The sequence below is a fragment of the Theropithecus gelada genome, chromosome 1, assembly GCF_003255815.1.
Source record: "Theropithecus gelada isolate Dixy chromosome 1, Tgel_1.0, whole genome shotgun sequence".
Lineage (NCBI taxonomy): Eukaryota > Metazoa > Chordata > Mammalia > Primates > Cercopithecidae > Theropithecus > Theropithecus gelada.
This window is the reverse complement of record NC_037668.1, coordinates 189,005,571-189,032,107: the sequence shown is the minus strand read 5'-3', so window position 1 is coordinate 189,032,107 and position 26,537 is coordinate 189,005,571. Positions and strand designations below refer to the sequence as shown.

General features: G+C 43.1%; 1 protein-coding gene across 2 annotated transcripts in view; it reads right to left on the bottom strand.

The window, feature by feature from the left end:
- ASTN1 (astrotactin 1) overlaps positions 1-26,537 on the bottom strand; it is a 321,704-nt gene that overhangs the window by 166,886 nt on the left and 128,281 nt on the right. For both annotated transcript variants that reach the window (XM_025363659.1, XM_025363650.1), the window contains exons 3-7: positions 10,639-11,032; positions 8,995-9,141; positions 7,819-7,926; positions 2,830-2,979; positions 1,668-1,835 (exon numbers count right to left, since the gene is read on the bottom strand). In XM_025363659.1, the coding sequence (XP_025219444.1) occupies positions 1,668-1,835; positions 2,830-2,979; positions 7,819-7,926; positions 8,995-9,141; positions 10,639-11,032 (967 nt within the window). The remainder of the gene's footprint in view (positions 1-1,667; positions 1,836-2,829; positions 2,980-7,818; positions 7,927-8,994; positions 9,142-10,638; positions 11,033-26,537) is intronic.

Here is a 26,537-nt window from a genome sequence, read left to right as displayed (position 1 = left end):
ATCCAAAGTTCCTCTGGGGATAAAGCTTCTCTCAGAAGTGAGTGTAACAACTGAGATTGTCCCAAATCCTTCCAATCCAAGCCAGCTGGAGAACTAGGGTACCAGAGACTAGCTCAGTTGCATGGAGAGCCCCCACCTCTGAGATTAGCTCTTTTCAATTTCTCCCAAGCACACTAACTTTGGGCATGGTACACAGCCCATCTGTTTGGTTTGGTGTTTGCCTGACAGCGTGGGAGGAGCAGCAAGTAAGCACAGTCTTAGACTTCAGATGTTTAAAATGTTGTACTTTCTCCTCCATATGGGGGCCTAGAATCTCTGTGATGGGCCCACATAAAACAACTTTAACACCTAAGATGGTGAATTTTAGATGTTTCAGTTACCTGCTACTCTCCCAGAGGGATCTAGTCATAGATTATAGCAGAAGTAAGGGCTAGCTATCTTAGACTCATCCTCTATTAAGATCTCTCCACCTCAGCACCTGAAGAAGATGCGAGTGTGGTGGGCTGGGGTAAAGGGGGTTGGCAGGGGGTGGCTGCACATGATGTACAAAAAGCTCCAGGGTTTCGGCCCCAACTCCAGCAACATTTTGCTTGGGATTCTTAGATATCACTGTAACGTTTTCCTTTGCTCTAAGGGATCATACTTCTTTGGGAAGGATCTATTTGTGGTACTCAATTTACCAAAACCAAGTCTTCGTAGAGACTACGGTAGGTGAATGTCTTCTACAGTGAAAGTGCAAAGCAGCCTGAAATAAGAGATCCATGCTCCTGGCTGTATTGGAACCCAAGAAGCAATGGGAGAGCTTTAATTCATGCCACACCAGAATTTGAACCCTCCCTCAGGGAAACCCCAGCTCCATTTGATAGTATAACAGACTTGAAGACATTCCTACTCTTTGACCCAGTACTCTCTCACTAAGATTTTTCTGAAGAAAATAACTTCAAATGTGTCTAGCATTTATGTGTAAAGATGTTCATTTTAATAGTATTTATAAACATTAAAAATTTAAAGCATCCTAAATGTCAAATAATAGGGGACTGTTTAAATGAGCTATGATATAGACATACAATGGAATACCAAATGGCCATTAAAATTATGTGTTTGAGGATTATTTAATGATTCTGGAAAAGTTATGATGGAACGTTAAGTGAATAAAGCAGGAAAACTCTACTAGACATAGTATGCTTCTAGGAAGCCCCTAAAAATCATGCATAGAAAAGAGATCAGAAAGGAGGACATTAAAAATTTTAAAGTGACTTATCCAGGAGATAGAAATATAGATGATTATCATTTTCTTCTATAAACTTTTCTAATTTTTAAAAAGTTTTCCATAATAAACATGCATTAATTTTATCATCATAAAATGTCTAGCCCTAGTAGTTAAATATCCCCTGGCTGTGTGACAAATGGGTTATGGAACTCATCCTAAAACTGAGTTTTCTGGCTTGGAACTACAGTTAGGATCCTTCCAAGTCTTCTGCCAGAAAACGACCACAGTTTTGGCCAATAAGTTCTACGGCCCAACCACATGCTGGCAGTCCACATGGTCTAGGCTCGAGATGGCAGTGAGACAAGGGAGTTGGGAGGCATGGTCTGAATTTCAAGGGAGTGATTGCAAAAGGCATGATCTCTCTGACAGTTACCCGCTGCCCGGTGCTCCCGCCTACCAGTTTCGGGGTCACATTGGTGTTCACAGGGGTCCAGGAGCCGCCGGGCACAGAGGTCCATGGCCCAGGGTCCACTGGAGTTCTGCTGAGAGAAGAGAATCACTTGGGCAGGGTTCAGCCAGTCACTGGCATCCAGCTGGCTCCCCTCCAGCAAGATGAAGCGGCTCCCTGCAGGGTGAGAGAAAGGAAGCATGCCTATGTGTGCAACACAGCACACGTCCACAAGCCACTGAAGACAAGGAAATCCCAACCTGAGAATTAGTACCAATCAGAGATCCTAGCCCATCATTACTCCCAGAGCAAGGGATCAGCAGACAGAGCCTGGGCCATCACCTGGACCTCTGTGAGGCCAGACATTGAACTCTCCAGCCACAGAGTCCCCTGCTGCCTTGCTCCATTCCATCTTTCCAGGGTGTTCCTAAGGAACACAGGGACAGAAGAGCCCTGTGGTGGCCATGGCATGGCTCCATCAGACCCAGCCACAGGCACTGGCACTCCTCCAAGGAACAGGGGCTGCTGCCTGTCTTCACGTGCTATGAGAATTGCAGGCCCTCTAACACTACGTGAAGTCTCCACCTCTTTGCAGCCTTACAGCAAGTCAGAGAACAGACATTAACAAGTCAATTAGGTGCTCTGGGCTTAAATGATTCAGGGACTCTCAGAACCTGTATTACTCCCTCATTATATTGGGGTCCCCCTGGATGAAAGCAAATTATTACTTCTGAGTTCTAGGCTTACAGGAAGTCACTGCAATTAGGAATTTCTCACCCAGGCATACCAAACTAAAGCATGGCTAATTCTTAAACATCTCTACTACTCCACTTAGCTTTTTCCTTCTCAAAGGCTAAGGGAGTCTTGGGGCCTTCCTACCTCTAGCCAGTGGGCTGTGCATTTCTCTCAAAGACAGAGACATATTAAAAACAAACAAAAATGGGAGAGGGCATAGAGAAGAAGAGGTGATCACTTTAGTTTATTTTTTTAACTTGCTTTCTAAGTTCATCTATGGGCAATACAATTGTATCCTAATCCTTACTTATTTCAGTTTGGTTTTCCCCCGATAGAGTAATAGGTAACAGTGACTCTCGTCTTCTCTAGCCTTTGCCCAACTGGAAAACTTTCCTTTTTGGGGGGCAAGGTCGCATCCTCAGAAGAATGGGCTCACCATCAGCAATCAGGTGCTCAGGGACATGCAGGGTGATCTTGACAACGAGAGGGCAGTTGACATGAGAGGAGCACACGAGGCCAATCACACAGCTGGTGATGCTGATCAGCGTCAAGGTGGTCTTATTCACAGGACTTCGGGGAGAACCCACTGAAAGTGAGACAAAAGCAAGATACACGGTGGTAAAAAGTTTGGCATTGAGAATCCAACTTGGGCTTTTTGCCACCCATCCTGGCAAACAGGGGAGACAGCTGGCAAAACCAGCCCATGGAGGGAACTGTCTCTGGCTGCATGACCTCAGTGACCTTCTTCCTCACAGACACCATGCCCTCAGTTGGAGTCAGAGGGGACTTGGCCAACTGGTGGCCCTCAAGGTCAATAATAGTCTGTTGACCATTTCAGTCTTCCTGGGCCAAGTTCACAGGAGAAGTCATAGAGGGGGCATTCTCTTCCCCTAGTTGCCTTACTGAGCTCCAGGCATTTGCCAAGGGTGGGAGGGATGCTTTAATCCCACACTGTACCTCCCATCGCTCTTCACAGAGGGCACTCTGCACAAAGCAGCTCCACCCCCATGGTGCACACTGCTGCTTCAGGAGGAACTTCCTGAGCTGGAAGAGCTTGTGCTTACTCTGTGGGCAAGAGTTCTACCAAGTGACTCTTACTCTGTGAGACCTGGAATGAGGAAAACGAGGAACGTCTGCTCTGTAGGAGCAGACAACGTTGTCACACCAGGATGCTCTCCACAGTCCTGGAATCACTGGAGGAAATAATCATTGCTGAGGATTAAGAAACACTCCCAGGGAGGTGGAAATAGGGATAGGGAGGGAAGGGGGTTTTGTTTTTTATTTTTTTATGTACCACTGTTATATTTTTTAAATTTTTTGTTTCTTGGCTTTTTTTTTTCCTGTTGGGGAGAAGACGAAATGCTGTTAAGCAGGGGAGCCTTACGCTTATGGAAGCAGAACAAATGTGGGAAAGTAAGAAAGCAAGACAACAAAATGTGTGGGTCTTTTGGAATTTTTTTCTCTTCTGTGTTAATATTTATTATTGATAGTAATAAAAGGCTTCCATTAAGGCAGACGTTGTGCTGAGTGTTTTACATATCTTATTTTATTTTTAATATTTGCTTTCCAACAATAAGCCTATGAGTCTGTATGGGAGCCACCTGCTTTACAGATGAGGCAAATAGATCTGTAAGAGGTGATGCTCCTTGTGGCAGTTAACACTCATCAACTGGTGATTGTGTGTCAGGCTCCAGTGCTCAGGGTTTGATGTGGCTCGTATCATTGACTAGTGTCCCCAGCCTTATGAGGCAGCTCCCCTGGAGCAATAGAGGGTTGGAGAGGCTGGAGAGCATGCCTAGTCCCAGGAAACTACTAACATGTGGAGCCAGATAAAAAAGGAGATCCAGGTGAGGTTTCAGGCTGCACGAACAATGCACTACTCAGTCTTCAGGCCCACTGGTGCCTTTGGAACTGATGTTCTCAGGAACACAGGTATGAGTTTTTGGTTTATGGATATACTTGTCCTTTAGGGGAGCAGTTTCCTCTGGGTGCATGTGTTGGCAGTAGCTGGAAAGGAGAGACTTGAAGGCAGAAGGTAGTCTCTGGGTCCTCCGTCCTTGATAGATGGAAATATTCTGTTCATGTTACTATCCTTTCATAATAGAGTCTATTTTCCTACACTTACAGGTTTCCAGCCCAGCCCAGGCCTCAGATGCAGATCCACCTTCTCTCAAAACCTCACTACCTCCTCTCGCCACCTTCTCCCAAACCCTGCTCCTCCAACTACTTCCATTGCCCAGCCAATGGCACTGCCACCTATTTGTTTTCTCAAATTTAAAAACTCCATTATATCCAACTCTTTCCTCTTGCTTATAAGCCACACCCCCACCCTGCCCTTACCAACACCATTAAATCTTTGTCTCTTTAGGGTATGTACCCAGCAGTGGGATTGCTGGATCATATGGTAGCTGTATTTTTAGTCTTCTGAGGGACTTCCAAACTGTTCTTCATAGTGGTTGTACCAGTTTACATTCCCACCAGCAGTGTACAGGGTTTGCTTTTCTCCACATCCTCACCAGTGTTTGTTGTTGCCTGTCTTTTGGGTATAAACCATTTTAACCGGGGTTAGATGATATCTCATTGTAGTTTTGATTTGCGTTTCTCTAATTTCATGTCCAAAACTTATCTGGCCTCCATTCTTTCCATCCCTCCCTACCCATATCATCTTATAGCTAAACCAAAGTAAAAGCCATCCATCTGTTCCCCTGCCTCAAGGTCACCCTGCTGTCACCTATTCTGCATGCTGTCCCTGGAAGGATGCTTCATGGAGCAGAGCAGACCAGGACATTGCTCTTTCATCAGGTCCAAGTCCCTTGGAATCAAGCTCATGTACTTTCTGGCTTTTGCTGGTCTTCTAACATTATTTCCTAAGAAACCCACAAACCTGCACCCTCAGCTCTATTCCAGTAAACATTTTACTGCTCCCTGACAAGACCATCATAGTTTATGTCTCAGTGACTCTGCACAGATTATTTCCTCCTCCACAGAAGGCCATTTTGTCACCTTGTCAGCCTGGTATACACCTACTCTTCAAGTCTCAGCTCAAACAACATCTCCCTGTAAACACTTCCCTGAAACCTCCAAGAACAGATTCTCACTAATTCCATGGTGTTCTAGCCCTCGGTGCGCCCTGCTGTTATAGCTCTTATCACATAGAATCATCACTGTTTACAGGCAATTGCCACTGCTCTCGTGTGACTGAAATGACTTGCTACTGATATTCCTGTCTCTATGGTCTTTCTGCATCATCAACCCATAATCCAGCATCTCTACCTGGTTTCAGAACCTCCAATGGTTCCTTACGCCCAATCAAGGCAAGCAGAAACTCAGTCACATGGCATGTGCATGGTCCTTTGTTAGCCATTTTCCAGCCTCATCCTTACCATCTCGTGTGCGTATGTATTTATAACTTGATGACAGCTGCCATATTGAATGACTTTTACTTCCTTTAAAACACCATGTTCTTTTGTCCCTTCAAGGCTTTTTATGTGCTATTTTCCTTTACTAAAATGCCCTTATCCTAGACTTCTTCTCTTTTGAGAAACCTGGTACAGTGTGTGTGTGTGTGTCCGGGTTCTAATTACTTTCTCCTTTTTCACCTCCTATTGCTGCCAGGTAGGATTAACTGTCATCTCTTCTGAGTACTCTCTTCACTTTATTTATATTATTAAATTAAGCCTTATCACTGTGCCATATTTTCATGTTTCTACCACCTATCACAAACCTGACCCACAGCCGGAGGGTTATAAAATGTTTTTGTTGGTCTGATGGATATATCCAATCCAATTCAACAAACACTTACAAGCATCTGTTATAGGAAAAATCCTTCACTAGGCACTTTGCAAAAATAAATTAGGCATTCCCCACCCCTAAGAAGCTTACAGTCTAGTTAATAGCAGTAAAAAGTTGATGCATTAGGAGAGCTTGGTATTTAAAAGAAACCATTTCATACTGTCAAGAAACTCTTTCTAATTCATTACCATGGGTTTTTCTGAAACAAGACTTTACTAAAGCAGGACACTCCCTGCTTTGATCAGGCCTGGATTAGCTGGGCCTAGGTTGGGTATCCACTGTCTATAAATATGTAATAAGTATCAAGGGAGATTGGGAGACCCTAATTCATATTATAGCCTCAGAGAAACTGGCCATTCAACATTAGAATACCCAGGGCCCCATTTATCTCTTGAGAAAAATGATGGAAAGAACTTTTATTATGCTGATAGCAGTTAAGCCTATAGAAACTGGAATTTACAATCAAAAAGGCTTCTTCCAATCTCTGGGAAGAACACCTGTTATGAAGGGAATTCAAGTGGAGGTACAAGAGAGTAAAACTCTATATATCTTTCAGGAGACACTGGTTGACTATCAGTTGAGGAAAATGTTATCGAATGTAGCACAAGGAGATGCCACTCAAATATCCTCTACTGCATCTTGCAGGGACTCTGCCTAAAATTCTTCAAGATGGGGCACTGTATAAATATGGGGCTGCATGATGGAGAGTTGTAACAGCAACAATAGGGATTTCACAGTGCTTTAGCAGTCTCCAAAAAGGCACATTTTAATATAATTTCATCCTGATAAAGCTCTATGTTCTATGCACAAGGTATTGTTGACTCATTTGACATGTGAGAGAACTGAAGCTCAGAGAATTTGTTTTCTTATCCAGTATCACACAGCAAATAACTGGCAAAGCTGACTGGAGCTTGTGCCCCAAACTCCCCTGGTGTGGCAGTGATACCAGTGAAGACAGAGGCAGTGGGAGCTACGGCCGCAATAGCCACAGTTGAAGCCACTGATCATGACAGTGAAGTGGCACACAGTGGCTCCATGGAAGGATAGCTCTGTCCACGTGGAGGGGAATGGATTAGCCACCTTAACCCTGCCAGGGGGAAGGAAGGAACTTGGAGGCTCAGGGTCCTGTGATTCTACCAAGCAGGGGCTTAAAGGTCAAAGATAATTACACAGATTTTGAGGCCATAGATCATTCCTCAACTGCACTGCCCCAATCCTTACCTAGCTCAATCCCAAGGCCAATGTGGTAGAGGAAGCAGGGGTACATATAGTATCCATCTTTCCACATACAACACACTTTATTAACTTTAATTCATTTGTCTAAACAGCAAAATATGACTACTGAGTCTTCCAGAAGAAATTGAGAGTCATCTGACCAAGAAATAGCCTTTCAAACAACTTGGAAACTTGTTTGAGAGTGCCATTATCTGGGAGAGATGATTCTCTGAAATTTTCCACTCTAGGCTCTTCTTTCTTCCTTAGGAGGGAACACCAGTCATGGTCCAAAAATTCTTCTTGCAGAAACTGGTTTTGTTCCACAGAGCCCACAACCCAACCCAACACCTCTTCACCTTCATGCGCCTCCCTCACCCCCAGACCCTTTACCACCTTCTGCCACTTCTATCATTCCTACCTCTACTACGCCTCCTGCTCCTTGAAGGATCCGTGTAAAAGGTCAGCTGGGGGTCATTTTCTGCCTCTGTGCCAGAATCCCCTTCAGGGTTCAAGAAGGCGGAACCAGCTGTAATGAAAGTAGCATGGCCAACAAAACGTTTTCAGTTCTGGTTTCATAATACCAAACCATTGGGCAAGTTCAATAGGAAAATCAACAAAAATTAACGTAAGTTGACTGATAATCCGGGAGAAGTAGCCAAGGGGGTTGGGGCTTCCTCATATCCCCTTTGGAGATTTGTTGGAGAAGTAGACCATTAGGACAGCAGTCACTGGAGCTCTACCCTGCCCAGCCCACTTCCCTCTGACTAGGGCCATTTCTGGCACCTGCCAGAGAGGACCTCCAGGGAGAGTGGGTGGAATAGAAAGAAAGGGGAATTTCCCTCATTACAGGTTATGATTCTGTTAATATGAGACTATCTAAGGGGTATAGGAAATTACATCTTTGTGGTTTTTTTCTGGCTCTAGAATTATATATATTTAATACAAAAAAGACAGAAGAGAATAAAGGAAATACATAAAACTATGTAAAGGGAACAATTCTAATGCCCTCTAAATCCTTTAAATCAGAGATAAACTCTGCTAACATTTCATGTGTATACTCTCTGGCTTTTACTGACACAGAAACAAGTAAAGGTTTTTTAATCTCTCTTTTAAAATGGCATTATGCTGTATCTTCTACTTTATAACTTCATTTTTTCCCATTTAATAGATGGGTGGTCAACTTTCCATATTAACAAATATCGATCTGTATTATTTCAAATGGCTGCATGGTAAGTGCTGGACAGTAGACAGATGTGCCAGGTAGTTAACCAATTCCCTGTTGATGGACATTTAAGCTATTTCCAATTTTTCGCTTGTTTAAACAATGCTGTGATGAACGGCCTTTTACACACTTCTTTGCACACTTGTCCAATTATTTCCTAAGAATAGACTCTTGTTGGTGAAATTACTTGGTCAAAAGGTTTGCACATTTACATTTCTTTTGGTAAGTGGCTTTTAACTGGCCTCCAGAAAGGCTGTGCTGGGGCATACCCCCTCTAGCCATGCGTGAGGGAATGGGTAGAAGATATTAATGGCCCTGCCTCTACCAATATGAAGGAATCCACCCGCAAACCCTAGCATCAGACATGCATACCTCTCGCTTTGTTGTTGATCCGCTTTCTCTGGCTGCTGGAGGTGTGAGAGAGAAGGGTGGCTTGCTGGTGGTTGGAGTCCACAGGGCTAGTGGCGATAATGTTATCTTTATACTTGTTCATCAGTGACAGCTTGGCATTGTCACTTCCTGTATAAGGAAAAGATGAGGCAAAAACTTCAAGAGAAAAGACCAAAAGAAAGGAAGAAGGAAATCTGCATAAATCAAGAAGATAAGGTCTCACAGAATTGAAATAAGACACCAGACAACTGAGAGACTGGCTGCAAGAAACTGAAATACTGCTTTTTGATTTCTGAGGGACTGCAAAGTTACGGGAGAAGCAGTGAAGTCAGGGAATTACAACTGAAAATCCAATTCAACTATTATTATATTATGTATTATAATAATTCTATATTGATAAGGTCAATACTTGTAACCCTTTGGCTAAATACAGACTGTAGATTTCTTTATTTTGGTCAGCACAGAGTTTTAAAAGAATTTAGATTTGTGTGCATTCAGGCAGAACATGCCCCTTCTCTTTCATCACAGTCTGCACCATCCCCTATTGTCTGACCTCCTTCTGCTTCACATATCTGTGTTATCTGTTGGCCTCCTAAAGGCATTTGAGTTGATAATAACCCCTGAGTACCGTATGTCTACTTTGTGTGCTTAGCACTACACCAGGTGTGACAGGGAATATGAAGAGATGTTGATGATATGTCCCCCATATTCTCAAGGAATTCTCAGGTTTTAAATCTTATTAGAAATTGACTTTTCGTGTAGAATTTCCTGTAGAGAACAAGCAGAATAAAAACCTCTACATGTTTCCACTCTTTCAAGCCCCACTGAAAGTTCATATATAGTAAGCAATGTTCAGCATCAAATATGTCTTCCTCAAAGATAATTGGGCAGTTCTTTGAAGGATCACCGTTAAGGGTTTATCTATGGAGATTTGCTGATTCATAGAAGTTTTAAAGAGAAATAGGTAGGCTACTGTAAAGGAAGAGTGCAGTCTTTCTCTCTCTGCAGTTTTGACCCTGATCTTGTTCATCTGGATTAGTTCTTCCAGCCAGTGTCTCCATAGATACACAATGCATCTAGAGTCTGATACCATGATTGCAATCCTTCATATTCTTTGAAGAAGTGCATCCCTTGTAGAGAGCACAGAGGCATGAGCAAGATAACATAACTAAAACACTCCAGGCCCAATTCTCAGGAGTCATAGGAAAAAGCAGATACCACTGTCCCCTCCACTTCAATGGAGAGTTAAATTGCCTAAGCAAATATACAATATACAAGAAATCATATACACATGTTCATTTTTCTTGCTATCTCATTTCCCAGAGGGTTGCTCATTACACACTAAAATGGCTCTAACTCACTCCTCTGTTGAACGTTACAGTATGTTGCTTCCAGTGCCTGGTGAAAGTGAAAAGAGATCCAATTTACATGGTTCTTCTGGTTTTCTAGATTAGAAAACAGCTCTCATCATCTCAGGCAACAGGTTATTCTTGCCTATCTAGGGAAGGGCACTGCCACATCACACTATGTAGGACAACCAGCTGTTGTCACACAGCTGTTCCTACCCACTCCCCGGCTCTTTGGGATGAAGGACCAAACAGCCCCTTGCCTTTCTCCCATCCCCACCTGGTGTGAGGTCCATCCCCGACTTTTCATTGCAGCCCTGCAGGGAGTCGAGGGTGCGCGTGACCTGGCTGGCAAAGTCCTCCCCTCCGTTCATGCACTCCCTCTGCAGGTGGTGGCGCAGATCAGTGATGTCATACTCATAGCCGTCCAGGATTGGTGTCTCCCGGATGCTCAGGGTGCCACTGGAGTTGTGGCCCTGCACTCGGGCGTTGCGCAGACTCTCCCGTCCATGCCCGCCAATCAGCACAGAAGGAATGTAGTGAATCTCGTTGGCTGCCTCGGCACTGGCACTCTTCTGGGGCTGGGGGACCCGGCGGCGTTTGCACCAGCGCCGGCGAGTATACAGGATCATCACCAGGCACAAGATGGACAGCAGCAGAGCGATCATGCCACCCTAGGAAGAGAGGACCACAGATGGATGTGGGAAGATGGGCAGGCTCCTCCCACAAAGAGTCATTGCTCCTTCCGCCACCACCATTCATCACTTATTTATGCATTCATTCATTCAACTGTATTAAGCATTTGTAGCAAGCATCATTCAGCAGTCAAGGGAAAGTCTGCTGTGACTGGTATTTAGGGTGAGAGAAAAATGGAGCGGGGATGACCAGTACATCATTTCAAGTGATCCAGTTCCTTCGGGCTTAGCAAACAATTTGAAGAAAGAAGTCTTTGTGAGTGTGTGTGTGTGTGTGTGTGTGTGTGTGTGTGTGATTTCAGCTGCAAAAACAGGGGAAAGGGTTTATTTGTTAAATCAAATCTGCCACACATAAAGCTGGTTTCAGGACTTTATTTTTTTAGCAATTTGGGGTGGCATCTGGTTTCTTCCTGTCTCACGTCTAAAGATCAATCATAGATTCTAACAGTGGTTCCACCAATTATCAGTGGGTCCTATAAATTCTAAACCTCAGATCCCTCATCTGTATAATGGAGAAGACACCACTTAACTACCCAGGGTGGTTGTAAGAATTAGGTTAGCTAACTATGTAAAGTGCCTAGCGTAAGATATCTCACATAATCAAAGCTGCTCTCAGCATAACCTTAAATGTCACCGTCTGAGTAACTGGCCCAGCAGGAAAAACCATTGACAAATCTGAATTGAAATTTACATCCATCAGGAATTTACCACCAAGTGTGGGGAGGAATCTCATCATTTGAACATGACTTTTTGGGTCACAGATTTTCCTTAACCACACAGTCTTGAGTGATGTTCCCCCTTCTTACTAAAGCTCAGGGGAAGGGATTGAGACGCAAGTCCTGAAGTCAGGCTGGTGGAGGAGTTACCTTCCGGTGCTCAAAGGCCAACTCCTTGAAGGCCATTCCTTACAAATCAGGACACCACGCTGCTGCCTGTCAGAGGTGAGGATGCAGGACTCAGTGAGACTGAACACATGGCCTTGACGTCACCGGGGCAGCATTTAGAGGGACAGCCTTTAAGCTTGGTGCTGCAAGGCACTCGGTGGGCATAAATCTTCCAGCGCACAATCTCTATTCACTCCCTTTATTTTGGTCAATATCTTTCCAAACCTATTTAATTAGGCTAGCATGTGCCAAATGGTTCTTCTCTCAATCTTAGGCTTCAATCATACCTCCCTATCAAATAAGCTAGAGATAAAAATCCCCTACTAATTCCCAGAGGGCCCACCTGCATAAGACGAGGTCAAGAGTATGCCCCCAAATACATTAAAGGGGCTTTTCCAGTCTCATAATAATTATGCCTTGGATTTATAAAATTCCTTTCCCTGAAAATCTTCCTATTTATCCTCCCTGTTTCACCATCACTGTAAGCAAAGGAATAGACACACACACACACACATACACTGCCACTTTCAAGCAGGCAGCACAGAGGAGCAGAGACACGAGGCAACAGAGTCAGTTGCCAAGTGACAGGCTATATCATGTGACTTGTTGGGGACAGATGTATGCTGACCTCCTGGTTTTCAATTCTTTCTTTTTTTTGGCAGAACCCTTTCTCCTGGTGCAAGCTCTTATGCAAGTAATGCAAGTACAGAGAAAGACTAAACATGCTCAGGTTCCATTGTGGGTAGGAGTCCAAAGCCAAGTATTCTAGGTCCTTGCTAACTGCTACCTCCACTCCCATCTATCCTGGCAGCCCTGCAGACACACACGCAGAGCTCCTGAGACCCCACAGAATACTGCCTAGAAGACACAGCGTCTCCACAGTGCTGTGCCACTCATTGACAGTGACTGTTTGTGTCCAAACCAACAGTTTTTTTTTTTTAAACAGAACCTGTATCTCAGAGTCAGAGCTAACTTTTCCTTCACCCCAAATTGAAATTGCAACAATAGGTAATTAAGCCACACGGAAGGAATAACTTCCCAACTGAGAGAAGTTGTCAGACATTGAATTAGGCTAGTGAAAACGAGAGGTAATTTTATTCCCTAAAGAGCTGTAGGAGTAGCGTAAGCATCAATCTCTAAGGAATGGCTTAAACACCATGTTTTTTGCTCACGTAGGTTTTTTTTAGGAGCTCCTTCCACTGTTTCTCTCTAATTCTCCTTTCAGATGGTCACAACAGTGTTATGATGAGGTCTGGGGCATAGGCTCATTCCTTATATTATGCAGTAATAAAACAAGATTAGCTGTCCATTATCATGCTTTTACCATGTACCAGATACTTGTTCAAAAAGTTCCTCACTTTCAACTCAATTTCCCATTTTACATTTGAAAAAGATGAGGCACAGAGGTTAAATAACTTGCCCAACATCACACAGCAAATGAGCAGTGGAACTGGAAGAAGACCACAACTCTTATTTCAGAGCCTATATTCTTAAGCACTAGCCTGCAGTCACCCAGAATGAGCATGGCTCACTGGAGAGACATCTACACCCCGGCATCTATCTTACAGATCATAAGAGGACAGAGTAGGAGAGTGTGGATGAATACATCCAGACCTATTGTCAGTTCTGGAAGAAAAAGAGTATTCAAATACTCAGATTTCAAATATTCAAAGTGCACATCTAGCTGACAGTGGGTCAAAGGAGGAGCTATCATAAACAAAGGACCTTTAGTAAGCACCTATGAAGCATCCAAATCCAAGATTAGTTGGTAGTAAAAAGACAACACTCACGTTTTAAGTTATCTGTGTTAAAATAGGACTATTTATATCACTACATGCCTGAAAGATACCATTAGGCCCTCAACTGGGCTGAATTTAGAGGAGAAATGTGTACTTTCTTTCAATTTAGGGACGCACTGCCTATCCATCTCTAGGTTCAGCCCCTTCCTTTTCTGATGAAAAAACCAAGGCTCAGAGAAACTACAGAACTAGACAGTGCAGAACTGGCTCTAGTCCCAGATCTTCCTTCACTGCTCTTCTCACAGGCCATTTTGGTAAGTTCATCCAAAATTCCCTTTACCATGTGTGGAGCCTAGACACTAAATTAAGAATATTTTATGTTCATTTTTCTTAAAAACATAACTTATAGGGAGCTAGAACAGAAGCTTTTGTTTTGCTAAGCCAGTATATTTAGCTTCTCTAATTTTGCTTTAGTGAAAAAACACATCCTCTGCTTAGAGTCAGTGACTCTCGATGACCTCAGCTTTCTAATAATCAGTTACCAGGAATAAGCTTCAGTCAATAGGTGAAACTCAGCACAAGCATTTGAAAAAGGATTCTCAGGTACTCAAGCTGTGGTATGGGTTCTCTGCTTCTGTAACCCAAATTGGTGACAGATGTCAAAATGCTTTGCAATGGCTTACTAATTGTGCACTATTTTATAAACAATAATATACCATAATGTGATGTGACATTAATATGTGATATTATTTAATAATATTTTGTAATAATTATTTGTAAAATCACTACATATAAATTCCTCTGAAATGCTCTACCTGCTTGAGCAGGTAGTAAGTAGGAAGAAAATATAGGCCCACCACTGTACTAGGAAAAGGCAGGGGTCTACCACTTTGGTAACTGTCCTTCTACAGTGAGGACTTGGCTCACATTCAGTTACTGTCACATTTTTCAATAAACCATAGGTCTTGGACAATTTCTTTCTTTCTTTCTCTCTCCTTTCTTTCTTTTCTTTCTTTCTTCCTTTCTTCCTTTCTTCCTTTCTTCCTTTCTTCCTTCCTTCCTTCCTTCCTTCCTTCCTTCCTTCCTTCCTTCCTTCCTTCCTTCCTTCCTTCCTTCCTTCCTTCCTTCTTTCCTTCCTTCCTCCCTCCCTCCCTCCCTCTCTCTCTCTCTCTTTCTCTCTTTCTCTCTTTCTTTCTTGACAGGGCCTTACTCTGTCACCCAGGTTGGAGTGCAGAGGTGTGAACTTGGCCCACTGCAACCTCTGTCTCCCATGTTCAAGTGATGCTCTCATCTCAACCTCCCAAGTAGCTGGGATTACAGGCACACACCACCACACCTGGCTAATTTTTGTATTTTTAGTAGAGACAGGGTTTGAACATGTTGGTGAGGCTGGTCTCTAACTCCTGACCTCAAATAATTCACTTTCCTCGGCCTCCCAAAGTGGTGGGATTACAGGTATGAGCCACTGAGCCCAGCCAATTTCATTATTCTTAACCTTACTACTTTCGTAGAGAATTTTAAGCAGTTTCAGTAAATGTCATGGATACTCCAGGATTTTCCTTTCAAAGAGTCTAGTGAAATGAAGAGGGGGCAGATGGAATGGAAAGGAAACCCTAGGCCAAAGACTGTGGCTGGAAGCATCCCAATAGCCAAGTCAAAAAGAGAAAGGCAAGATGCACACATCTTACACAGCTTATTGGGGGCACCAATTGTCCTCTGGATACTCAGCTCCCAAAAGACTTCTACTTAACGTCTGCTCATGAGCACGCTGACAAACAGAATGGGCACTTATCACACAAGGCTTTACAGAGAGTGTACAGGGGTTCTTCACATGCACATGTCTTGCTTTGAGTTTCTGTTTTACCCTAGATGTGTTCAGAAAGTATTCTTCATTTATTTGTGTTAGCTCCAATTTTTATAGCCATTGGAAAAACAAAGACAAAACATTACAGTATATCTGGATTCAGGCAACAAGTTACAAGTTGTAAACTCTGAATATTAAAAAAGAAACACTGACTGTAAGCACTGGCTGCAAAACACGGAATTGTTTTGTTCGTTATTCATCTTTGCATGAGTTTTCTGATTATTCTATTGATTTTTTTCTCAAAACTGTTAACATTTGGTAACTAGAAGCATGTTTGGGGTATATGAGAAACCCACATCTATTATCGAGTTCCTTGAAAAAAAAAAGCGGAATTTTAAAATACATTTTTCTTTTAAAAAAATCAATAAATCATTTCTACTGGCTGTAATAGATACCACACAAATGAAATCAGCTTTTATTTTATTATGAAATTGACATTTTCAGCACTTACTTAAGAGAGTAGTATGAGGTTTGTCAGATAATTTGTAGATTTTAGGATTTTTATGTAACAATGTGTTACATAACATTGATGGTAATTGCCGAAGGATGGAAAATTCTAAGCAGATCTCTCCTTTATGCTTATCCCAGTCCTCTGGACCAATGACAAGACTGTCTCATTATCTGACCCGTATATTCATCCTGGGTCCTGGGTCATACTTTCCTCCTTCAGCTAACTCCTATTCATTCTTCAAAGTCAATTCAGTGACACGACTTCAGCCAACCATTCTCTAGTCTCACTGCACTTTCCATAGAACCCCCACATAATTCTAACCACAAGTACATTTACCTTTGATTTTCTTGTCTATCTCATCTGCTAGACTACAGAGGACAGGGGCCATGGGGCAGAGGCCATGTCTAATCTCTCTCTTTTATAGCTCCAGGGTAAAGCACAGTGCCTGGCATAAAGCAGATGGTCAATAATTGTGGGACAGAGGAAGGAAGGGAGAGGGGAAAGAAGAAATAAAGAGGGAGGAAGGAAAGAAGGAAGAGAAGAAGGGAAGGAAAGAGAGAGGAAGAGAAGGAAGAAAAAAGAAAGGAAAAAAAGGAAGAAGCATCATCAACTTTCAATATATTTCAATATGGTCATCTTCTCTGTGCCTACAAGCTAATCTTGTATAAGTTAGCTGGTTGGGTGACTCATTTATTCAATTTATTACTAAATCATTCAACAAGCACTTACTGATGCCTACTTTAGCAAGGCATTTTTTTCAGTGGTCACTGTTATGAAGATAGTGCAGTGAGTAACACAGGTATACTTCCTGATCTCATGTAGTTTATATTTTAGTTATAGGAATTAATCTACATAATTTGATTTTTAAAGATAAACGCAGGCATAAAAGGAAGACAAAAACAGATCACAGGCGCTGGCCAGTCATTACTTCTCTTCTTCAAACCAAAGACACTGTGGTAGATGAAGATATCTTGGACTAGAGGTAACACTCTGGTAACAACCCCATGAACCAGTGGAATCCTTCTCAAATCAGTGTCACATAATCAATAAATCCTAAAATAAAAGAATCTGGATCTATTAAATGTCACAAAGTTTAGAGAGTCACCTGGGCTTTCTGAACCCTTGGCAGAGAAATGGAAAAGCTGAGCTTATGCTTCCAGCTACCATCTGTCAAGAGACTACAGCCAATCAATCAGCTCACATTTCAAAGCTTACTTTTACCTTAGGAGTAAGCAGAAGAGTGAATTTGAGACAGAATTAATTATTCCTCAAGGCAATGGACATACTGAATTCAAATTATATTCCTAGAGGAATTAAATAGTGGTTACAAAATAGGAATCATATACAAGAGTTTGGTAGCTCATGTCCCCTGTTTTGTCTTAATACCAATGCCCCAAGGTCAGGAGTAAACACCCTCTCTTGGATACAGCAACAATCATTCATATTTTTTTCTGGATGTCACTCGTATCTTTTATAAGAGGCAGAACAAGAACAGAAAAACTGTGCAAACCCACATGGAAACTCTAGGCATATCCTAATCTAGAACCAAAATGTTTCAGGAATAAGGAATGGATAAAGCAGATGGATAACTTCTTAAGATCCCTTCTGATCCTGTGATACTATGGAGCCTACTGCAAAACTAGACTTAAATTACTAGCAACATGAAGAACCCCAGTAAAATAATAGGGCAAAGCAGCTGTGTAATTGTGTGCAAACTGCAGACCCCTTTGAACCTAACCCAAGCCTTCATCGATAAAATTCAGTGATTGAAAGAAATGCATGACTCTTCCAATCTGAAAATTTTCTGATTGTAACACTGATCCCTGTCAAACAGGAAATGGCTCTGCATTTGTAAACTAAGGGTAGACAAAATGCCTGTGCATTCTTCCTGCCCAGCAAAGTCACAAACCACAGACCAAGGAGATGATGGAGCTGACCCACCAGAAGCAGGTCATCAACCCCATGTAGCCAATGATCTCCTCACAAGCAGACCCCCTCTTCCCCAACTGCATACAAAGGCCTCTGAAATGAGTGGATGTCATAAAAACTGTGATAACACATTCTTGACCATGAAGATCCCTTTCCTGCCAGAAGGAGTCACCCAAACTAGAAGAGAAAATGCCCTTGCTTCTCTGGCAGATTCTCTTTTCTATGCTGGTTGGTGAATAGAAATCCATTATCCCCTGCCCATCTCCTTTGCAGATGAAAGACAAGTGAAAACACTTTAAGCATATTAAGTAGCAAGTTCGATTTATAAATTATTAGGAACATTACCTCCCCTTGGGAGTTTTCTGAAGTCTTTAATCATGTGGAAAGGCTTTCCAGTTGCCACAGGCCACCATGTTAATTAAGAGGCCTCAATATGTCTTCTGGGGCTCCTGGTGTGACTTGCATGCCCCACTGGCAGGGCCCAGCCCGTGCTGCTTGGTTAACTTCTCACTGGGGTAGTTACTACTGCTGACTGCTGCCTCAAGATGCTTCAGCATCCCCTTCTCCCATGCCCCTAAGACCAAGTATCCAAAGCTTAGGGAAGAAATAGGATATTCCTCCAAATCTGTCTCATTAAAATGCCATTGGTGGGTAAATATAGGGATGAGGCAACCTTCCACAAACAAGAGGCAAAGGCTAAGACCAAGAGCCTTTCAAGGTTAAGCAGGTTGGTATTTGAGTCCTTCCAACCTAAAGAGGCTATGTTCCTCTTAGGAGGAAACTCAACTCTCTAGCCTTGTAATTACTTTTTAATTTAATTTTGTTTTATTTTGTTTTTCCTAGCTCTAAAAGTTTTAAGACCATTAGGTTTGATCGTCTTTCTTCTTTAATCTGGAAAGTTTGTCTTCAATTCCTGTATGAGACTTTAGGAGTTTCGTCTAATGAGAGCCTGGAGCCCTACAGGGACAGTGGCTGGAGGCTAGTGTGCTGGAGTCAGCCTGGGCTATTTCAAGTTGTACTCTTTCAGATTCTGTTTATAGAACTGCTTTTTTCCATTCTCGAGATTTTTTTTTTTCTTGCCTCAGACCCTTGACTCTGTCATCCCAAAGAAAAGCAAAGGAGCGCATTTCTCCGTGAGCTGCTTAGAGCTCTCTCATCATTAGTAGCTACAGTTACCTGTTGTTTGCCTTAACGAGAGTGCTAAGGCCAAGCAGGGCTGGGTGAAGCAGGATGACAGAGAAACAGCTCGTCATGGGCTGGGTTTTCAGCCCATAGATCCATAATTCCAAAGACTGACCTATACCTCTGCAGTGTAGGAGACCAGTAAGGAATCAGGCTACCTGGGCAGACCTGAGGTCCTTCATCCCTCTGGATGCAGATGTAATAATTTTCTAAGAGATGACACTGCCTAGTCAGACATCATGGATGGCACCCCAATTAGTATCATGTGTTAAGAGGCTGGCCCCACATATAACCCGTGTGTGTGGATATTAGTGTGCATGCACACACACAAATGTGTGTATTATGCACAACAGACAGGCTGGAAGATAAAAGGGTCCACACGGAAGCAGAAGCACTCCAGGTCGCTGTCTCAGCAACTCATGGGCAGAGCTGCATGAGACAGGCTCCCTCCATGGGCTGTGGGCACCAGCCCTTCAAAACTTCACAAGCCAAGCATGAAGCCAATAAATAAATATCACCAGCTGGATAATGCTCAATGCCTATTCTGGGCCACGTTCCTTTCCTCCTTTCTTCTTTGTTTTTTATGCAGTAGGTGATCTTGATGAAATAAAATAATAATAATAATCTACTCCATTAGGACCAAACATTAAGGGAACTATTGAACGAGTAGGGGAAGAGGGAGCGGGCACAGTATATGCTAATGACCATTAGACTTTATCCCTATTTTTCTCTGATCATAAAGGAGTTATTAAATCCCTCTTCCTCCCGTTTCCTCAAAGTCAGGCAGGCCAGTTTAACAGGGGAAAAGAGGTTCTCAGAGAGCTGATAGTTCCATAGGCAGCAGCTGGGGCTGAGTACATGAAAATCAACAGCATTAAAAACTAGTCACTGCAGGAAGACCTTATGCAGGGCATGTGTAGGGATTCCAGTGACTTCAGAGGTAAACAGCCTATAACATAGTTGGGAATAGGAGGGGAAAGAGGGTCAGGATGTCAAAATTTCTCTGAATTTGGTACATATTCATCAGTATCACTATCTGAACCAGGGAAGACCCTGAAGATCTGTTTCCTCTCCAGCTAACACTGAGATGGATCCTTAAAGGCTGCACTATTCAGAGATGTCTGCGAGTCAGGGTGTAGGTAGAAGGCCTTTCACATGGAGTGTGGCCTTGATCATATTCTTGTCCCACACAGAGAGGTACAACTTGATTTTCATGATTGCCGTGAGATCTGGTGTGCCAGGATCCAGTCAAGTATTCAAGGATCCTGCCCCTGTTCTCTTTTACAGTGGGATTTCCAGCAGCACAGTCCCTAGACTGGGAGAGGTAAAGATCACATAGCTGATGGCTAGTTTTGTGATGATCTCAAAGTCCACAAACCACTATAAATGAATTAAGCATTTCTCAGCTTCCTATAGTTAATCCCATTACATGTGCTTAGTTCTTCCTCCAAACTCCTGCCTCATTTTGTTAGTCTATTCACACAGTGCCTTATTCCTAGAGTACTGGTACAATAAAGAAGTAATACTAATGACAACTACTATTTATTGTGTTTACCACATGCCAGACATAGCACCTAATGAATTATACTCATTATTTTATTTAGTCCTACCAGTAAGTATAAGTAGTAAAAATTACAATTTCCATTTTTAGAAAGTAACTTACCCAAGTTTACAAACTAGTATGAGGCCAAACTAAGACTCAACCACTGACATTAATGATGGTGTTTTACGACCATGTCACATAGAAAGAAGCCCACCACTGTGGTCTGGGTTCTAATCACTCAACTTCCCATTTTCTTTAAATTAAACCCCAGACTTCCTTGCTTCTACAACTAACTCTTGAGGTTATGCAAATGAGGATCCCTAAATGTCTACACTCAGTACTGTCTACATTGCCTGATGCCTGCAATCTTTTCCAGTTAAGCTTGATCATCGGATTGGCCAAATACAACATTTTAAACAATAATTTAACCAATATGGCCAAGGAGGATCACACTTGTCAGGTTGTCATTTTGACACAGGCAGCGAAAATTCTATGGAGATATCTGCCCTTGGGTAGATGTAAAGTGAAATCAACTATCTTCAGAGTCTGAGAGTACAGATGCTCAACCATTTCCTTGAGAACGGTCTGACACTAATGCACACAGACTCAGGTCTCTTTGTTCTCTGTAAGCCCTGTTCTGGGATGGGAGACATAAGAAGAACAATAAACACTTTCCACAGTATAACAACACACATGTAAGACAGACTGGGGAGAACTGTCAGACTTAACTTTCAGGGAAACTAGGAACTTCATTACAGTCAGGTCACACACAAAAAACACTGTGCTAGCCGATAGATTTGGAGAAGACAGGAGAAAGCCCACAGGCCATGTTTTGCATTAGAACCCAAAAGATGACAACGGCCATTCCCAGTGCAAGTCATTTAATGCCAGTCAAAAACAGAGGTTAACAAAACTTGTATACATTGCTTTGTGCTCATAAACTTCCTCCAACTGGTAACTGATTTGACCCACCACAGAAAATTCTAATCACAGGCCCCAAATTCTAATCCAAACTCTGGGAGAAAAATGGGTATCCATGGTCATATCCCTTGTAATGTTCCAGCTGTGACTCAATCTTGGCATCCAAGTAAGATGCACATTAGAGCTCAAGAATTGTAGCAAAGGGAACAGAAGAGGAAATTAAGGGCTGGGAGGAGATGCTGACGTACGAACACGATTAGAGCATCATACGCCAATATCCCTTCCAAGCCCCTCACTCCTTGCCAGCAAGCTTTGTCTGGCATCAAACAGGGGAAGGAGGAGAAACCCTGGCAGTCCAAAAAGTCTTCTTTGGGGCCCCACACTGAGTACTGTGGCTCTTATTTCTCCCTCTTTAAAAAATTATTAAATTGAATTTGTTTTTCTCTGGAACTAATCAAGCACAAAATCTGAAGAAGAGGCCTGGTTTGTGAAGGCAATCTCTGAATGAGGTACTGACATTCTCATTAGGATGGGCTTCGTTAAGCCACCAGCTCCAACATCAGCAGCATATTGTCTTCAGCTAATTACATTTTTTGCTGGCAAAGCTATTGTACAAGTCTTCAAATCCTTCCCATCATTAATTTTAAGAAATGAAACACACACACACACACACACACACACACACACACACCCAATTGCCCTGTCCTACCTCCTCTCTCCCTGGCATCCTACCCACCCATAGCCCCAGGCTGTCAGCTTTGTTTTTCTGTTTTTTCAGGCTTCCTCTCTTGTACTGGCATTTGTTGTTGTTGTTTGTTTTGTTTTGTTTTTTGAGGTGGGGATGGGGATTGTGATGGAGTGGGGTGCAGGTAGAGAGTCTGTTGCTTAGGCCTGATTTCTTCACTAGCTGACCATGGTCCCCTCTGTTCCCCAGCAGAACAGCCAAATGCTGGTTACTCCCACCAAGACCTTGCATGCAGGCCTGGTGCTCACCAGCCAAAGATGGGCAGGAGCAAAGGGAAGCTGGAAATTGAGCCCCAGCTCTTCCCCACCTGCCAGAGAAAGTGACAAAAGGCTCAACTCTGCTATTGTTTGTCAGGTTTTGATTTGCTGATGAGTGGCTCGATCATGCAGGGAATCCATAGGTCAGCCAGAGACTTTCGCGTGATACAAACGCAGTCAGGGGTTCTTGCTTCCAAGACAACTGACGAGGCAGACATCATCTGCTGGGCCAACTGCCTAATTCTATACCTGTTTTCCTGAGCCCATGGGGTCATTCCCAGCCAACCTGCAACATCATTATAAATTAATTCAGATCATAGTGTTCACAGAGTTTCTTCTTTCTACATTTTAATAGTTGTGATTTATTTTTTCTATTCTTAACATTCAGTTCTGTTGTAAGGGAGAGAGAGACAGAAAGAGAGAAAAACGGGAGGGAGAGGAAAAGGGAGAAAGAGCAGGTATGGGGTAATAGGCCTTTCTCTGCCTATCTCCAAACCTTTGCTTTCTCATTTCCCTGAAATGTCCTTCTTTGTATCTCCCCTACCTATGCCTTTTCTGTGCTTTCAAGTTGCAGCACACATCTGTCTCCTTCCTGAAACCTACTTTGATTACTCTGATCCTCAGACATATTGTTCTATTCCAATTCCTAATGCATATGTGGACATTTATCAATTAATCCTTAATCCCTAATTCTGTTGCTCCCTGTATCATGGCTCTGACTGGACTTGCAGGCAGAGACCAAGTTCTAAATTCCTTCCACAGCCCCAGCCTTAGCAGAATGTCCAGCACGGGGCTGACACTCAGTGAATGCTACATAGCTTGATTAACTCCAGGGAGGCACATTCAGCTGACTTGCTGAGGCTGACAAAACACAAACAGCATTACGTTCATACTGTTGGTCAGTTCAGACTGAAGACCTCCATCTGAAAATCTCTCTTCCTTCTTTTCTGCTGGTTCCTGGATCGCTCTGAGGGGCACTCCCTTGGTCATGGAGTCCTCCCAGGAGAAAGTCAACTATAGTCAGGTGGTGGTTTCCTTACCCATGAGGATGCTCAAATGTAAGGTGCATGCTACAGATCCATCACCCAGAGGATACAGCTGTGTTTTTAGAGCGTGTGAAGACTTCTCTTTACCCAACCTCACTCTAGCTCCTATCTTTTGGTGCCTTTAGCCAGCATTTGTGAGACGGCTGAAGGCTCATCTATAGTGACAGATTGTTTTTCTAGTAAAATAAACTAACCTGCACATTAATCTAACTGTTCTTGCTCCACTCCTTAGAGGTCTGCAGGAATAGAGTATCAACACCAGAGAAGTCAAAACTTGTAATCACATTAAAAATGTCTATTTAGAATCTAATTATAGCTACATATATGTAGCTGCACTACATACTTTATAAAGTGAATGGTGCAAAAATAAAAGTCCCTTCCCTTAAAAACGAAAGTGTTAATTTTGCATTTATATTTCTGTTTCTGCAGAGTGACTACAGGTAGGATGGAGAAGTTCTTCTTAACTTCATTCTATAATTGGGGAAATTAAATTTGGCTTAACAGGAAAACCAAACACTGTCAGGACCAACACTTCTCCATAGTTGTTTCTGCCACCATACCATGAGAGATACAGGCTACAAACCGGGTAGACCCCATTGGCACACTGAAGGCTCAATGTTCCCCTGGCACCGGCTATAACTCCAATTTTTTATCTCTCTCAGTCAGCAAAGTATAACACAATGTAAGTTGAGTGAGAATGACCTTATTATAGGTCATTTGTAACTCTGACTCCACTCTAATGGAGAAAAGAAAACCAGTCACAATTTTCAGCACTTTACCTATTATTAGCATCAAATGCACTTGGCACATCTTACAAATGATGCAGACAGACCAGCCATCGTGACACTGTAGTAGAAGTGTGAAAGCAGCCACTGAGAACAGGAAAACCAGGAGCTGTTGGTTTTGCCCAGAAGGCTGAGTCAGGGACTTCCTGGATATTCGGGCTCTGGGAGGGGCCCTCTTCATTGCAGAACACCATGTGGTCTCATCCCACCCCTTATACCATGCCTCGTGACACTCAAAACTAAAGTTCCCACTCTGACAACATTTTATAGTAATTTTGCTCAGTATCAACTTAAAAAATTATACGTATACACGCACACACATGCAGAGGGAGAGTGAGATGGCCTCATGATCTAGCCACTTCTCATGTGTGTGACAGCCTTCCCCTAAGGTTCCTGTTCTATGAATATGTGAAGGGAGGAAGAGATGTGAGGGTTCAGTGGAGAAAACGGAGCACAGGACCAGAGAGGAGGCCTGAGAGAACATTTTGCTGAAGATCTTCCAGGACAGAGGGGAAAATACACTGACTGATCACCTGCTCCCCATCCCAACAGTGCCACTGACCAGCCATTCAGCCATCTAACCTCTTTGAGCCTCGGCTCTCCATATTACCAGACTTGCTCAGCCTTCCTTGCAAGGTTGTCTGTTCATTCCCAAAGTTCCTTTCAGCCTCTCAGGAAAAGGCCAGGCCCTTGGTTAGGACTGAGGGAAGCATAATCCCTCCCACCAAGGAGCTTACACTCAGGGGAGGTAGGCTTATGCACAGGTAAGGATGATGCAGAAATATGCACCAGGGATTGCACAAAACTACTTCACCCAGCCCGGAGAGAAAAGGGGGTCAGAAACACTTTCCTAGAGGGAGTCATGGGGCAAAACTGAATTTTAAGAAGAGTAGAAAGAGGTGACCTCACTCAGAGGAGAGGATAGACATTCTTAGCCAAAAGGCCAGCATAAGTGAAATCACAGAAGTATTAAATAGCAAGGGAGGTTCACGAAATATGACTGATGGTCAGGGTAGCTCACAGAGAGGAAGGCAAGGAGTGGAGGAGATGAGGGGCAGGCATGAAAAGTTTAACACCCTAGAAGTTAGCTTTCTGAGTGGAGGGACCTACTCAAGGTTTTCCACCAGGAAGGGGACATAGTTCAAGTTGCATTTTATTAGATTCAGCCTGATGGTGGTTGAAGGGAATTGTTTTAGGGAAACAAGTCAGAAGACACGAGTGAAGAGGGAGGAAACCACTGTATCAGTCCAATGAGAGGTGAGGGGGGCCTCCTGCACTTATAGTGGTAGTAGAGAGGGAAAGAAGAGAGGGAGTCTAGAGATGTTTACAAAATAAAATAAGCAGAGTATGGTGAAAAGGACGGCACAAGAAGAGGATCCCATGGCCATGGTGGGCATAAGGACAATGAGTCTGCAGGTACAGAAAGTGGAAACCTGGGTAATAAGAATGAATGGGAAGACTGAGATCCATCTGTTCCTAAATAATGAAAATGCACTACTTGTTCAGAAGATCTTCAAGTGAAGTAACTGTCATTTTCCTTTGGAGTGTTCTTTCTTTTCAACCCTAGTGACCTGGAATGATTAGCTAGGTAAGGCAGCAACTAACACAGATGCTGATGAAAATTTCTGGATGCAAAATACAGGCCTTTGAACGCACTTACAGTATCACACAGGAACAGCTACATGGCCCACTTCCCACTCTTAACTTTTTTCATTAGATGAGATCAGGTGAAAACGAACATCAGAATCAAGCCTGATCAAAGAGGCAAAGGAACTCTCAAAGGGCGGCCGCCAGAGGGGCTCAGGATGTAGAAGAGGAAAGCAAGAAAGAGGAAAAGGCGCTGAATCTCCAGTACCTCAGAGGAGCCTCTCACTCCTAATGGCAACATGGGACTGACTTGTCTTTGTCTTCCCCTGATCCAGGGACTCTCCTGAGAACCAGCAAGGCCAGCCCAAAAAGGGAATCTGAGACATGGCCTGCAGGTCCCAGCATGGTTACTCAGCAAGGCAGAGTCCACCATCCTGCCAGAAATTTCCTTCTAAAGCAAATATTTTTCCCCCTAAGGCATAACTGTTATCCTGGGAATAGGGCACATGGGGCAACTAAAACAATACTTCCATAAGAAAGAATTACATTAT